This window comes from Pongo pygmaeus, chromosome 8 (genome assembly GCF_028885625.2).
Source record: "Pongo pygmaeus isolate AG05252 chromosome 8, NHGRI_mPonPyg2-v2.0_pri, whole genome shotgun sequence".
NCBI lineage: Eukaryota > Metazoa > Chordata > Mammalia > Primates > Hominidae > Pongo > Pongo pygmaeus.
Window position 1 is genome coordinate 88,396,991 of NC_072381.2, and position 17,784 is coordinate 88,414,774.

Sequence of the window (17,784 nt, forward strand, 5' to 3'; positions counted from 1 at the left end):
TGGAAAATTATTAGGAGGAAACATCAGAGATAAGGGGGATTCTGGCTAAAACAAGCTAATATGATTGTTGCTGAAGACAAGCCAGGGTGATCAGTCATCACCTAAGGGGTGGTGCAGGATGAGAAACCTGATGAGTTTTCAAGGTAGATCATTTATCAAAGGTAGAAGAGTTCTTGGTAAAGTGATTTAGTATGGTTCTTTGTTAAAAAGTGATTTTATGAGGAAGTATACAGATGAGCCTAGGAGAAGATTCAGAAGCCTGATCAAGTTTGGCCAAGCAAAGAATCTTTGTCAGTCCCTACTATTGTTCAGAAGAAAAAGCATTCTTCTTTCTTTTGTATAAGTTCATTTTCTCATTTGGTCACCTTCTGTTTATTAAGTACAACTTGAATTATCTGTTGGAACTTGGTAGTAGACAATATGTAAAAATATGTACTGGACAATATATGTTGTCAGGCCTTTAATGAGGGGCATTTAATTTCTATGCAATTTCTAGTGTACTCATCCTAGTTATTATAAAATACTGTTGATTTTTTTTTTTTGTTTAATGCCTTCATGGTAACACAAAGTAAGAGTGTCCATAATGCACTGAACTAATTCGGAGGTGTCTGTCTAATCTTTTGGCTTCCCTGAGCCACACTGGAAGAAAAAGAATTGTCTTGGGCCACACATAAATTACACTAACACAAATGATAGCTGATGAGCTAATAATAAAAAATCACAAATAAATCTTATAATGTTTTAAGGACATTTACATGTTTGTGTTGGGCCACATTCAAAGCCAACCCGGGCCCCATGTGGCCTGTGGGCTATGGGTTAGACAAGCTTGAATTAGATTGTTTTGAAAAAATAAAAGAAGAACTCTGAAATTGATAAGAATTTGTCATCACATGATCTGCAGTAACTTTCATTTTTGAGAATTTGTCTTATATGGAAAAATCTAAATATAGGTATTGTGATATATTAAATCTCACTGTTAGCAAGATTGATAAGACTATTTATACAATAAATTATCATGTCTTTTTGATCTTTTTTTTTATTTTAATGCCAGACTGGAGGCATGTTTATTCAGCATTTTAAGTTTTACCTAAAGTGATAAGGAGGAGACTGATGACATGTCCCTTGTAGCAGTCTCCAGTGTACTGAGGAAGCAGCACAACATTGTTATTCACTACTGTTACTACTCAGAAAAAAAAGAAATGAAGACACTTAAGCAATATGCATAAGCAGCTTCTTTCTTTGAGGTATTACAGTGGTGTTTCAGCGGGTGGTAACATCTTTTATCAAGTCCTCCTGAGTAAATTGTCCTTCTTTTGTAATATGTTTGACTCCCTGTAGCTTTGAGAGAATTCAGAAAATATAAGCCATAATTTTTCATTTGTAATGTGTAAGCATTTGAATTTCCTGAGTCAGGAAGTTAAAACCACATTTTAAGGACAAATAATTTTTTTTAAAAATCTCACCATCCTGAAGTAGTTCTGTGTGTGTGTGTGTATATATATATATGTCAAAGTCCAAATTTCAGATGTCAATAAAATATTTAAGGTTAAGCTAAAACAGTGATTACTTATTCCTAGGTAGGTTACTAAAAAAATTTACTGTAGTTTAATAATACTTTTCAGGGTACATTATATCATGAGATTCCCATGCCTCCATAAATTCATAATATTCTCATTTTACTGGAAACTCATGTATAATTAAGACATGGTGTAAAGGCCTTCTTTGTGTAAAACTTCGAACCTCAGTCTTTTCACACCAAGGCTGTGACTTTTAAGTTTCAAAACCCAACCAAACACAAATACAGTTTCCTGGGAAGTTGGCTGGAATAAGATAAGTTGAACTGCATTGTAATCATAATGTATCATTAAATGTGAATGAATCTGTTTGTATTTGTGTGCGGGAGAGTGGTAAATTTGTATTGTGAGCAAATGTTCTCTGGAAAGGAATTTGGAGGAAAGAGACTTTATTTCAGTGAACAGTTTTCAAACCATGGATATACAGCCTGTGGTTTCAAGCTAAGACACATTTCAGAGAGCAAAGAGAGGGTCAGGGTTTTTTATAGCTATAGTTCCCACCCAGGTTCCCAATAAGCTGTCTTCATCCAAATGAAGGATAGATCCTTGCTTAATTCTGATTGGCCAAAACAGATGAGTCATGACTGTTCTATACACTGATTGGTTGATTCAGGTGAGCTCTGATTGGTTGATTTCCAAGCCCCAAACCGGAAGTTTCTGTCAGATGTTTCTTTCAAACGGCTGGTGCTAAAGGGCCAGTGTAGGGATGGCATAGGGGGCAAAAGGTAGTAGTTCCAGCTGCAGTTTATCTTGGCACCAAGAACAGGATCTGTTTTTGCTTTATTGTTGTATTAGTCCGTTTTCTCACTGTTGATAAAGACATACCTGAGACTGGGTAATTTATAAAGAAAAAGAGGTTTAATGGACCCACAGTTCCACGTGGCTGGGGAGGCCTCTCAATCATGGCAGGAGGTAAAAGACAGGTATTAACATGGCAGCAGACAAAAGAGAATTGAGAGCCTTATAAATCGCTTATAAAACCATCAGATCTCATGAGAGTTACTCACTAACATGAGAACAGCATGGGAAAAACCCACCCCCATGATTTAATTATCTCTCACCAGGTCCCTCCCTCAACACTTGGGGATTATGGGAGCTACAGTTCAAGATGAGATTTGGGTGGGGATTCAGCCAAATCATATTACTCTACACCTGGCACCTCCCAAATCTCATGTCCTCATATTTTAAAATCAATCATGCCTTACCAACAGTCCCTCAAAGTTTTAACTCATTTCATCATTAACTCAAAAGCTCACAGTCCAAAGTCTCATCTGAGACAAAGCAAGTTCCTTACACCCATGAGCCTGTAAAATCAAAAGTAAGTTAGTTACTTCCTAGATAAAATGGGGGTACAGACATTGGGTATGCATATACATATATTCATTCATAATGAGAGAAATTGGCAAAAACAAAAGGTCTAAAGGCCCTATACAAGTCTGAAATCCAGTGGGGCAGTCAAATCTTAAAGCTCCAAAATGATCTTCTTTGACACCATGTCTCACATCCAGGTCATGCTGATGCAAGAAGTGGGTTCCCATGGTCTTGGGCAGCTCCACCCCTGTTGCTTTGCAGGGTACAGCCTCCCTCCTGGCTGCCTTCACAGTTTGGCATTGAGTGTCTGCTGCTTTCCAGGCATGCAGTGCAAACTGTCGGTAAATCTACTTTCTGGGGTCTGGAGGACAGTGGCCCTCTTCTCACAGCTTCACTAGGCAGTGCATCAGTGGCAACTCTTTGTGGGGACTTCAACCCCACACTTCCTTTCCACACTGCCCTAGCAGAGGTTCTCCATGAGGGCCCTGCCCCTGAAGCAAACTTTTGTCTGGACATCCAGGCATTTCCATACATCCTCTGAAATCTAGGTGGAGGTTCCCAAACCTTAATTCTTGACTTCTATGGACCCATAGGCTCCACACCATGTGAAAGCTGCCAAGACTTGGGGCTTGCACCTTCTGAAGCCACAGCTCGAGCTATGTCTTGACTCCTTATAGCCATGGCTGGAGCAGCTGGGACACAGGGCACCGAGTTCCTAGGCTGCACACGGAAGTGGGGGTCCTGGACCTGGCCCATGAAACCACTTTTTTCTCCTAGGGCTCCTGGCCTATGAAGGGAGGGGCTGCCACAAATGTCTCTGACACACCCTGGAGACATTTTCCCCATTGTCTTGGTGATTAACATTTGGTTCCTCATTACTTATGCAAATTTCTGCAACTGGCTTGAATTTCTCCTCAGAAAATGGGTGTTTCTTTTCTATTGCATCATCAGGCTGCAAATTTTCTGAACTTTTATGCTCTGTCTCACTTTTAAAACTGAATGCTTTTAATGGCACTGAAGTCACATCTTGAATGCTTTGCTACTTAGAAACTTATGTCACCAAATAACCTAAATAATCTCCCTCAAGTTCAAGGTTCCACAAATCTCTACGTAAGGGGCAAAATGCCACCAGTCTCTTTGATAAAACATAGCAACGGTCACCTTTACTCCACTATCCTCATCTCCATCTGAGATCACTTTGCCCTGGATTTCATTGTCCATATCATTATCAGCATTTTGGTCAAAGCCAATGAAAAAGTCTCTAGGAAGTTCCAAACATTCCCACCTTTTCCTGTCGTTCTGAGCCCTCCAAACTGTTCCAACCTCTGCCTGCCACCCAGTTCCAAAGTTGTCTCCACATTTTTGGATATCTTTACAGCAGGACCCCACTCTACTAGTGCCAATTTACTGTGTTAGTCTGTTTTCAAACTTCTGATAAAGACATATGTGAGACTGGGTAATGTATAAAGAAAAAGAGGTTTAATGGACTCACAGTTCCATGTGCCTGGGAGGCTTCACAATCTTGGTGGGAGGTGAAAGGCATGTCTTACATGGAGGCCGACTAAGAGAGAATTGAGAATCAAGTGAAAGTGATTTCCCCCTTATAAAAGCATCAGATCCCATGAGACTTATTCACCACTACAGAAACAGTATAGTGGAAATGCCATGATTCAATTATCTCACACCAGCTCCCTCCCACAACACGTGGGAATTATGGAAGCTGCAACTCAAGATGAAATTTGGGTGGGGACACACCCAAACCATATCAGCTGTAGAAAGGAAGATCCTGTGATGCTTTGACATCTTTCTGAGAGCACAGAGTATGTGACCACTTTGTCACCCAGGCATGGCCACCTGGTTTTGTTGGTTTTGTTTTAACTTACTTCAGTTAGTCATAGGGAGTCCATTTTGTCTGTCAGCCAGGGACATGTTTCAACAATATGAAACAGAAAAAAATGATCAGAATTTTGGGACTTTCTCTTAGGAACAAAGTTAATGTTGCCTGCTCAAATCCCAGTCCCTCTTGGGTGAACAAAAATTGCATAGCCTTACTAAGTCCTCCACTTTTTACTTCAGGAAATTAGATTAGAGGAGACACACAAACAATGACAACAACATAGAATGTTCAGCAGCTGATGGCACAGTAGCCTGAGCTTAATCAGAGATAATCTTAAGGCTGACTAAAGATTGATAAGGGCAAAGTTAATGCTGTTTATTGGAACTAAAACACAGTCTCACAGTTATATTCAATGTGAACAAATGGGGGAAACCCAAAGAGAGAAGAGAGAGGTACAGAAAAAGACACAGAGCTAAGGGAAGAGATTTTTAAAAAAGTGTCAAGAAGCAATAAGAGAATTTACAGCCTCTTAGAGACAAAGAGAAAATGGTAATTATCTAAATTTCCACCACTTCTCAATTACAGGCCCATTGAGGCACTTTTGTACTAAGGCTCTGTCTTTAGGTCACCAGAAAATATATATACACGTGTGTGTGTGTGTGTGTGTGTGTGTGTTCTTTAAAAATTATCTTCTTTTGAACTGAATTTCTAGTCATCACAGCTGAAAAGAGAATATTACAAACAATACTTATAACATTGGTGTGAAAGGCTGAAAGAGTCTTTCCCTCTTTCCTAAAAATGATGAATGACCAAATCTATCAGCTGAGAAGAAATAGTGCTAATAACCCCATATTCCATTTCTAGAGCATCTTTAACTGTAGGATTCAACACCTTCTTGCAGAGAGCTGCCATTTTATCTAAACTGGTGCAATATTTACTAATATCCCCATATTAGTAAAGGGGACTCTGGGGGGATGGAATCATCTTGGGAAACACAGAGTTGCTAGAGCCTCGACATTCCTTCTGTCTCCGTTATTGAATGTGAATGTGTGTGGCGTGGATGTTACAGCTGTCTCCTACCCTGCTTCCCATATCTGTGATAGTGATAAATTGCTTAAACTGCCTTATGCCCTCATTTTACTAAATGGAGAATTGTCCCTTATTTGACAGTTGTTGTCACTGAACTGTCAGAAAGTAGCGAGTGGACCTTTCTTAATGGAGGCCAGGTGTTTGGGGCCTGTGGGTATTAAATCATTTCACCATAATTGGATTTTTCTCATTAATACAGTGCAGGTAGTCAGCACTTAAATTCTCATCACCCAAAAAAGCCAATGTTAGTTTGTGTTTTAAAGAGAATATCCATGACTGTCAGAAAGGGGGCAATGGCCTGGCTTTAGAAATGTAAGGTTGCTTAAGTTAATGGGCATTGCTCTGTTCCCAAACTTTTCTGCCTCATTGGTGGAACGAATCTCTAAGAATGAAAGAAGAGAAAAATAAATAGCAAGGACAGAGAGTGCAGTCACTCTCAGACTTACATAGTACAGTGGTTTCTCAAAAGTAAAAGCTGAATCATCTGCATCAGGATCACCTGGTAGGTTTGTTAAAAATGCCAATTCCAGAGAATTTCTGGAATTTTGGGTAACAGATGCTAGGAATCTACAGTCTTAATGATATATGCCTATGATTCTTGTGCATTCTAAACTTTAAGAATGTTCTAAGTATTGTTTTGTTTTTTTCATGGCTTTATCATGTATTTATTTATTAAAAAATCTACTTTTTTCCGTTGCTTAATTTAGCTTTTTTTTTTTTTTAACTTTTTTGGTAAACACTTTAGAAATATCATTAAAGCAAGACATTTACTTAGGGTTGATCTAATCCAGTATTCTTTTTACTAGAGGAAAAAGAAAGACTATCATAAAGATATCATAAAGATATCTATATTTTGCTTCTAATTTTCTTGATTATTATTCTACATTTTAGAGACAGAATGAGTACTCAATGATTGCTTAATCAATGAATTAAATTTAATACAGTGGCTTTCAATATGCAATATTTCAGAAGCACCATTGATCATAAAGTATATCCTATTCTTATATTTTATAGAATACAAGTGCTAACAAAATGAAAATCTAGGCCAGGGGTGGTGGCTCACATCTGTAATCCCAGAACTTTGGGAGGCAAAGTGGGCAGACCCTTGAGGTCAGGAGTTCGAGACCAGACTGGCCAAAATGTTAAAACCCCATCTCTACTAGAAGTAAAAAATAAAAATTAGCCAGGTGCGGTGGCACAAGCCTGTAGTCCCATCTACTCAGAGGCTGAGGCAGGAGAAGCGCTTGAACCCAGGAGGCAGAGGTTGCAGTGAGCTGAGATTGCGCCACTGCACTCCAGCCTGGGTGACAGAGCAAGACTCCATCCATCTCAATAAATCAATCAATCAATCAATCAATCAATAAATATAAAAAGTAAAATTAAAATCTAAGAATCTATAAAATCTCTAAAGGATAGATAAGATGATAAGAATTCAGTGCTATTGAAAGTGCTCTGAAGATCAATAAAGTCACTAATAGCTATTATTTTTAATAATTCTACAAACGTCCAATGAAAACTGTTAACAACAAAAAAAGTATTGCAAAAATTAATTAAGTTGCTTAGCTAGAGATATAAGGATAGGTATTTATGCATCACAGACTGAGACCCTTGAGGAATCTGTCAAGCAAAACAGAAGATCCCAAATAAGTGTTTTTTGGAAAAAAATAATGTGAGATGACATCAAAGACTTAAATATAAATTACATTTAAAAGATTTCACTGAGTAAAGTTTGCAGAGATTAGGACACAGAGAAATAAGTGATGGGATATTTAAGCAAGAGAAAAATAAGAGCAAATATCAGGTGTGAAGAGCTGAAGAGCCATGGCGTGTTTGGAGTAGAGAGAGGCCTACAGTGTAAAGACATATAGAGACAGGAATAATCATGTATCAAAGTGCTTTCAGCTGCAGAAAATTTACTTTATATATATATATATGTATGTATGTAAAAAAACTACGTTAAAGATGACTTAAACAAAAAGATAATTTATTATCTATCATAATAAGTTTTTCAGAGATGGGGTAATATCAAGATTTGCTCAGCAACTCAAAGACAACACAGATCCAGGCTCTTTTTATTTTATGCTCTGCTATCACTAGCATATTAGCTATTTCTCTGAAATTAATTTTATCAATAGTCCCCAAATGGCTGCTGACGTTCTAAATTTTATATCCTGACAGAAACTTCTATAAGCTGAAAAGGGAATGTTAGCTTCTCTCGATCTTTGCAATTAAGAGAAATTTTTTTCATTACTCAAAATGGAATCACATGTACATTTGCAAAATACTTCCTGGTAAAAGAGAATGGAATTACTGTTTTTAAGCTAGACTATTCAAGACTCATCTCATTTAGAGACATAGCCTCCTCTGAGGCACAATGTCACCGGATATGTGAGCTAATTTGGGGTTCTGAGTCCAGAGATGAGGTGGTTTTATGGTAAGACCACAGTATCTTCCATATTTATGCTAGAAAACAATATATATTTCTATATTATTGAGTCACTAAAATGTAATAACCTCATAACAACACATTAGGATAGGTTTAACAGTGTAAATAGCAATTATTAGCTAAGGTATTGCTCATATTCAACTTACATGTTTAGATTCAATCATTTTTACACTCCTGTGTCATAATTGCCAGCCCCACTCATAGGTATAAGCAAAATTGAATAGGCAAAAAATTAGGGAAAATGTCAAATGTCTGTTTTTAATTGTGTTGTTCATTTCATTTTCTGTATTTATATTTTAAATTGTTACTTTTAAATGACTGCATCCAAGAACGATTTGCAAGGCCCATTACATGAGGAGCACAGAATGAATCATTTAAAAATATATATTAATTCTGCAAAATGTACAGTGTGTGTGTCTTTATGCATCCCAGAGAGAAAGAGAGATAGAGAGACAAAGAAAGAAAGAAAGGTGACAGATCACAGCTCTAGACATGGAAGGCTAAACTACACACATTTCATTGATTGAGCTTGAGCTCAGAGATTTGAATCAGCTTTTTTTTTTCATTGAGTTTAACTTCTTATGTGACTCTTAGGAATACACTTACACTAAGTTGAGGGTGTAAACACTCTCTCTCTCTCCCTCTCTCTCTCTCTGTTTCTCTCTCACATACACAGTATTTTTTCTTCTTCCACACTTCCCCTTCCCTTTCTCTTCTCCTCCCCTTTGCCTTTTCCCCTTATTTTTCTTTCCCTCTCTTCCCCCTCCTCTTCCTTTTGCAGCAATCTAACGCAGATTCAAACTAAATATTTCACCCAATGTGATGTCCACAACAAAAATCACAAGCACAAATATACAAGGCAACTGAACAACCACAAAACAATTTCAGTGAACAAAATAACACTGAGGTATTTAGCCTATCTAGAAACAATTTTATCATTCTTTAAAATGACTAAAATACAAAAGTGACATAAGGTCTTCTTAAGAATAAGAGATTTATCTTATAAATTATATTCCCTTAAGGTGTGAATACAGTTACACTGAGGGCTGCTTATACCAGAGCACTAGTGTTGCCCTTATGACTTCCATGTTACCAGGAAAAAACTCAGTCCTAGACAGGGCAGAGAACTTAACTAATGAGCAGAAGTTGTGGAACCGAAAAGAAAAAACCTGGATTTTTTTTCCCACAATAACGAACTGATTCAAGTTCATGCAGTCATGCTCTGCATGATGACATTTTGATCAATGATATATCACATAGCAAATGGTGGTCTCATAAAATTATAATGTTGTATTTCTACTATACCTTTTCTATGTTTAGATTAGATTTATAGAGGAAATACTGACCATTGTGTTACAGTTGCCTATAGCATTCAGTACAGTGACATGCTGTACAGGTTTGTAGCCTAGGAGTCATAGGCTATATCACCTGTCCTAGTATGTAGTAGGCTGTACCATTTTAGGTTTGTGAATCTACACTCTATAATAGTCACACAATGACAAAAATCACCTAAGAACACATTTCTCAGAATGTACCTTATCATTAAGTGACCCGTAACTGTGTTTTTTTGTATTTAATGCCAGATAATACTTAAAAATACTTAAAATACAGAATGGATATCAATGTTGACAATTGATACTATGTAGAAATAACAGATTTTAGTGTTTGAATGCTTTGGTGTTAAAAAACACAGTGAAAAGATAATATGGTAACAGGGAAGTTTTTCAGATACCTAGACTTTGATTTAGAACTATTCCAAGACTGTTGATGAATAATACTAATAATATATTAAAAACTATGACAAGAAACAAATTTTCTGGTTATTATTACCAAAGGACTCTGGGGAAACCTATTGATCAAAATTAAATGTTTGGAAATATATAACAATATTGACTCTGAAGCTTATAGTCATTCTGTTTTCAGATGATAAGCATGCCATCTCTAACTTCCAAGAGGATTAATCCAAAATATTGAGTTATTAATTCATCTTACATTCAAATAATCTGAAGTCTGTATCTTTAATATTTGCAGACATCCAATGACACCTTTGAAATTCCCCTAATGTTGACTGGAAATATAGTGTTAAGGAAGAGGCTCAACTATGAAGATAAGACTCGCTACTTTGTCATAATCCAAGCTAATGTGAGTATTCAATTTTTTTTAAATTTCTTCTGTGAATTTATGAAGTAAAAAACTCATCCAAAATGTATCAGATACTCTCAGAGTGCTCTGTGTCATTCACTTCTTCATCAGGGCACTCCTGCCCTTGGTGTTTGTATATAATACTCTTATAGATGGAGAAAGGGATAGAATAGGTTGTTTTTATTCACTGTATTCTTTGACCTCTAAATTATTCATATGTATTACCCATGATCCAATCTTTTTAGACTATACTGAAGTATTTTTCAAAGTAGGATCCTGCAAATTAACTGCAGCAGAATCACCTTGGGTGTGTATTAAATATACATATTTCTGGACCCTAACTCAGATGTTCTGAACAAAAATCTCAGATGATGGAAGTGGAATATCTGCATTTTTAGTTAGCTCTTCAGGGGATTCTAAGGTACACTAAAGGCAAAGAATCATTGCCGAATTGGTCATGTTTTTCCTCATGGCTATCATATATTGAGTAATTGTTCACTAGATATCACCTAATATCCCCATAACTGAAGTTTATACTAATGTATGTAGATAACAATAACAGAACATCCAAACATATCCTTATAAAACACAGACATGCTTTATATGCTTATAAAACACAGATATCCTTATATGCTTATATAACATAGACATGTTTATATGCTTACAAAACATAGACATTTATTATAGTTATTATTAGTGGAAGTTTAATAAAATTTCTGGAATTATGAGGCCCAGTGTTTGGTTTGACAGTTCAATTATATCACCAGGGACTTAGGTTCCTTCCATCTATACTTCCCTCTTCTCTGAAATGTGGTTATTTTCCCAATGCCTTATCAGCTGGGAGCTAGTTGTGTACCATAGCCATAAGCATCACAACTGCATTTCAAGTCTGAATGCAGCAGGCAGAAAGGGTAGAAAAACTGGGATATCTTTTACGTTTATTGATTCTTCCTTCTTTTATCTGGGAAGATACTCTCTTCAGAGTTCTCTCCCACCCAACATCTCCTTCCAGACTTGTATCACCTGAGTCAGCATGATAGGAACGAAAGTTGAGGAAGTCCATATGTGTCAAAGGGATATGCGGTATTCACTTCTGAATTATACTATGTATAGTTCGTATCCTGAGACTGGGCACACTGATGACCTGAAAACCTTTTTCTTTTCTTAGCAAGAATAATGACAGTACCCCTTGAGAAAAAAGCTAGAAGGGAAGGTCATATAAAAAATCCTATATTAAGTGACAAGCTTACGTTTTTGATATGACAGTTAAGAAATGAGCTATAAAGATATGAAAAGTATGGAGAAATCTTGAATGCATATTTATGAGCAAAATAAACCATTAAGAAAAGGCTACATACTGGATGATTCCAATATATAACATTCTGGTAAAGGCAAAGCTAGGGAAACAGTATAAAAATCAGTGGATGTCAGGGATATGATGGTAAAGGCAGGTAGAAAAGGATTAATAGAAGGATCACGAAATATTTTTAGGTCAGTTAAAATACTCTGGATGATACCATAAAGTTGGGTAGATACCATTACACGTTTGTCCATCCCCATAGAATGTGCAGCACCAAGAGTGATCGTTAATGTAAAGGATGAACTTTGGTGATTATCATTGTTCAATGTAGATTCATCAATTGTAACCAACGTACAACTTTGATTAGGGATGTTGATAAGTGGGGAGGGTGTGCATGTGTGGAGACCTGGGTGTATATACCTTCCTCTCAATTTTTCTGTAAACCTAAAACTGCTCTAAAATAATAGCCTTTTCTTTTTTAAAGCAGCTAGACTCTTAAGCCATAATATGCCTTTAATGACTCCTAAGCATTGTAATCTTGCTCATACAGACAGATCTTGCTGAACGGAAAGATAGCAGGGGATGCTAAAAGGAAAATAACCTCAATTAGCTGTTCTGAAGAAGTTAATATGAAAAAATGTGTCACAAACTTGTCATTTTCTTGCCTTTTTAGAGATATATCACCTGACACAGAATGTGTACGTGTTTAGATAGATACCTAGATAGATATATAATTAGGGATATGTAGATAGAAATATGTAGATAGACATATAGATCTAATTTTTGAAGCTAAGTTGATAAGCTTTTACTTATATTTCTTCAGATTTTAAAAATAATTTATTATTTTATATATTATAATTATATATTATAGTATGTTATGTGTATTATGTGTGTGTCTGTATGTTTGTATATATATATTAATGTCATGTGACATAGACCAGAGTGAAAACTGTGGATATGGGAAAAAGTAAAATGTATTAGGGAGGGCCACTCAGAGTTCTTCAAAACACAGAAAATTCTTTTTTCTATTTAACTGAAAATGTGAAGAAAAGGTAGAATGTCTTTTTTATAAAGTCAGATTGCTGTGGAAGGTATTTGAAAGCTAATTTTTTTATTATGCAATTAAAAATATAATTTTTTAATAGAAATGCAAGGTAAAAGATTCTGAATTGGTATCTAGTTTTAAAATATTTGTAAAGACATCTGGAACAACTTCTATCCAACATGATAGACTACTCATCACTGAGGGAGTGATGAGTTTTTAGCATTTCAGGGATAAAATTATAAAACAGAAGTACATATGTGAGTCATCAAAAGAAGGAATAGCATTAGGAAGAAGTCGAATGAACATTTGAATTTAGATGCAATAACAGTTTTTGTTATAAACTTAAGTCATACAGTACAAAATGAAAAGTTAAATATAGAAGGTTATAACATTTTAAGCATTTTTAGAAGTTTTAAGAACAAATAATTTTAATAGCTACATAATGTAAGATAATAATAATGGATCACCATTGATTCAACAATACTCCATTTTTGTTTATTTGATCATTTGTTTTTGGCACCAAATTGATATCTACCCTCATGATGTTCAAGAGAGGCAGTGAGTGTAGTGAATTATGTCACCCAAGTTCAAATCTCAGTTCAGCCATTTATTAGCTGTGTGATTTGGGGCATACTTTGTATGTTAATTTCCTAACCAGTAAAATGGGTATATTAATAAAACATACCACATTGTTCTGGTTACAATTAGCTAGTTAGCAAACAAAAAAGTACTTAGACTAATGCTTGAAATATATTGAGACATTATTACAGTATTACGTAAATCACTGAAATACTGGTACTTACTGTTTAAAAATCAGTAATTAAAAATGGAATTGCTATGAGAAAATTATATGTATGCATATATATGTGTATATGTGTATATGTATTTGTACATATATATTCACACACTTTTTAATCTTAGTAGATAATGTTATATTATTTTTCAAAGTGTTGTGACATATCACATTTCCACAAATGATAAAGAAGAATGCTCATTTCCACTGCATTTTAAATCTGTAACTTAAAACCGTGGGTTGTTGGAGGTGGAAAGTCAGCTGAGACTTGCTTGAGGGCCAATTGTGGGTTTCTCTTTCAAACTCTGAGTTCAGTGATCTCACATTTGCAGTCATGCTGGGAGCATTTACAGTATGGAAAGTGCCAGTGCTACAAATCAGGGCTACTTATCTGATAGCTGGTTGTTAATCATTAACTGTTTTCTATATACCAATAGTAACATAAGTCTAACATATCTTTGTTTGTATACGATAATGATATCCATATATCTTAAATGTCTCTCCATTTTTTTTACATCTATCTTGTTTGTTTGTTTGCTTATTTATTTATTTATTTTGAGACAGTCTTGCTCTGTCACCCAGGCTGAAGTACAGTGGTGCGATCTCAGCTCATTGCAACCTCCACCTACGGGGTTTAAGTGATTCTCATGCCTCAGTCTCCCAACTAGCTGGAACCACAAGGGTACCACCACACCTGGATATTCTTTTTGGGAGGGGAGGAGAGTATTGCTGTGTTGCCCAGGCTAGAGTGCTGTGGCATGATCTTGGCTTACTGCAACCTCAGCCTCCCATGTTCAAGCTATTCTCGTGCCTCAGCCTCCTGAGTAGCTGGAATTACAGATGCGTGCCACCACACCCAGCTAATTTTGGGATGTTTAGTAGAGATGAGGTTTCAGCATGTTGGTCAGGCTGGTCTCAAACTCATGGCCTCAAGCAATTCACCCACCTCAGCCTCCCAAAGTGTTGGGATTACAGGCGTGAGCCACTGCACCTGGAAGCAGTTTTTTATATTGTACTGGTGGTGTGCACAATGTAAGTCATGTGCATTAAACACCAATATATTATCTTGAAGTCGTAAGGAGACTTAAAATATGAGCAATCAATTTTGACTTTAAAAGAATAATTACAGCTTTCATGACAAATTATTGAACATTACTCAGCTTTGACCTGGTTTTGCTTATGTTAAAAATATTTGATTTTCGAAGAGAATCCTTCAAATTACATGTAGTTTGGAGATTTTTTATTCGTGTTTACATGTTATGATCCGTAATTAAGGTAATTGAGTTTTGACTGACCTGTATTAGAAAACCCTGTCACATATTTTTTGAGAATATTTGCAATATTGTCACCCATGCTATTGACTTCAAATATAAATATGTAATGAAGGAATGATTAATTCCAGACGAAAATTTTGTGGGGTAGATCTAGAAAAAAAATTAGAGATATGAAAGATCAATGAGTTTTCTTTTTGTTGAAATTTACTACATACTATTATAACCTCAACTTTGATATGTTACTGTAATTCACATAGAATTAAAGTAATCTCTTTACATATCATTTTTCTTCAAAGCAAACTCTCTTTCATATTATTGTTATCCTGAGTGAAATATTAAGAACACTTTTGTAATCAAGATTTCTTAATTACCAGAAAAAAAAGTTTATATTTACTTTATATTTTATTTATTTATTTTTGAGATGGGATTTTGCTCTGTCACCCAGGCTGGAGTGCAGTGGGGCGATCTTGGCTCACTGCAACCTTCACCTCTGGTGTTCGTGATTCTCCTAACTCAGCCTCCCGAGTAGTTGGGATTACAGGCACGTGCCACCACACCCGGCTAATTTTTTGTATTTTTAGTAGAAATGGAGTTTCACTGTGCTCCCAGGCAAGTCTGAAACCATTGACAACTTCAAGTGATCAGCCCACCTTGGCCTCCCAAAGTTCTGGGATTACAGACATGAGCCACTGTGCCCGGCCTAAATTTAATTTAGAATCATGGCAAGAATAATTTATAATTTCTAAATTTTATGAATAGCAAGGGTGTTGTATATTTCTCAAATAGCAAAATCTAAAGAAGGGATGCTAGTTATCTTTCCTAACAAGATATAATTCCTAAAATTATAATATTACTATTTCTTTATTAGCTCAATTTTTTATCTTTATGGACAGAAATATTCAAATAAAATGTGTAAGCATTACAAACATATGTGTTTGTATAGGTAAAATTAATTTTCTATATTTTATATTTCAACCTGGTAAACAACTTTTAAGAAATAACCCCTACCCTGACGTTCCCTCACTTCTGCTTCCTACTGATGTGTGGAATTAGTGTTAATTGTAACCCCATTGTTTTAACTCTGCAAGTTTCTTGGGCATTTTCTGAGGAGTGAGAGTGGAATGAAAGGATAGCAGGTGATGGTTTATGGGAACTGATATTTATTGAGTGTTTGGCTACTAAAAATACATAAGCATTTGGGGCTATAAATGATGATATAATTCTGTCTACTTGTTTGCATAAAAAATAAGAAATATTAGACAAATATCTCAAACAAAAAATGTTTTCAAGAGAATAGAATACCCAACTTCCTCTGGTTAATGTTCATAGAAGCATTATTTTTTTCCTCAACTTTTATTTTAAGCACAGAGAGTACATATGCAGGTTTGTTACATGGGTGTATTGCACTCAGGTAGTCGGCATAGTACTCAATGGGTAGTTTTATGATTCATTCTCTCTCCTTGCCCCAGTAGTTCAGTCTATTATTCCCAGGTTTATTTCCCTGTGCACTCAGTGTTTAGCTCCCATTGAAAAACTGATATTATGTAGTATTTAGTTTTCTCTTCCTGCATTAATTCACTTAGGATTATGGCCTCCAGCTTCATCCATGTTGCTTCAAAGGACATGATTTCATTGTTTTCTATGACTTTGTAGTATTCCATGGTGTATATGCACCACATTTTCTTTATGCAATCCACTACTGATGGGCACCTAGGTGGATTCCATGTTTTTTGCTATTGTGAATAGCATGGCAATTAACGTAGACATGCATGTGTCTTTTTGGTAGAATGCACTATTTTTGTTTGTGCATATACCCAGTAATGGGGTTGGTAGGTTGAATGGTAGCTTGGTTTTAAATCCTTTGAGAAATCTTCAAACTGCTTTCCACAGTGTCTGAAATAATTTACATACCCACCAACAGCATATAACCATTTCCTTTTCTCTGCAGCCTCACCAGTATATGTAATTTTTTGACTTTTTAATAATAGCCATTCTAACTGGTATGAGATGATATCTCATTATGGTTTTGATTTGCATTTCCCTGATGATAAATGCTGATGAGCATCTTTTCATATATTTGTTGGCTGCATGTATGTCTTATTTTGAGAAGTGTCTGTTCATGTCCCTTGCCCCTATTTTAATGGGATTGTTTGTCTTTTGCTTGTTAAATTATTTAAGTTCCTTATAGATTCTGAATATTAGACCTTTGTCAGATGCATAGTTTGCATAGCTTTTCTCCCATTCTTTCCATTTTCTGTTTACTGTATTGACAGTTTATTTTAGTGTGCAGAAGCTCTTTAGTTTAGGTGCTACTTGTCAGTTTTTGTTTTTGTTGCAATTGCTTTTCAGGATATCATCATTATGAAATCCTCGCTAAAGCCAACGTTAAGAAGAGTTTTAATAGGTTTTCTTCTAGGATTTTTATAGCTTGAGGTATTACATTTAAATCTTTAATTCATCTTGAGTCAATTTTTGTATGTCTGGTAAAATTCAGCTGTATGTCTATCTGGTCCAGGGCTTTTTTTTTTTTGGTTGGTGAGTTATTTATTACTAATTTAATATCACAGCTTGATATTCATCTGTTCAGGGTTTCAATAGCTTTCTGATTCGATCTTGGAACATTATGTGTTTCCAGAAACATATCAATTTACTCTAGATTTTCTAGCTTAAGGTTGGGGAGGCACAGTTCTGTTCAGAGTAGTGGTTGAACTTGTTTAACTTTTTAAAAGATATTCTTGCTTGCCAACTAGAATCACAGTTTCCTAACTTAATGTAATATCCTGTTATTTTTAAATAATTAAAGTTAAATGTATATTCTTATTTTTTAAAAAAGAAATGAAGAGAAATGCAGATGAAAATGGGAAAGAGAAGAAAGGAGATCTTCTTTGTGGATTTTAATATATATTAGATTGTCACATAACATAAATGAAAACACATAAATAAATTATATGGAATGTTTATAGAAATAGTTAT

The 17,784-nt window shown here is 35.5% G+C and overlaps 1 protein-coding gene across 4 annotated transcripts in view; it reads left to right on the forward strand.

The window, feature by feature from the left end:
• The window catches only part of PCDH15 (protocadherin related 15), a 1,016,126-nt gene that overhangs the window by 464,846 nt on the left and 533,496 nt on the right, over window positions 1–17,784 (forward strand). For all 4 annotated transcript variants that reach the window (XM_063669967.1, XM_063669968.1, XM_054435813.2 and 1 more), the window contains exon 7: window positions 10,289–10,399. In XM_063669967.1, the coding sequence (XP_063526037.1) occupies window positions 10,289–10,399 (111 nt within the window). The remainder of the gene's footprint in view (window positions 1–10,288; window positions 10,400–17,784) is intronic.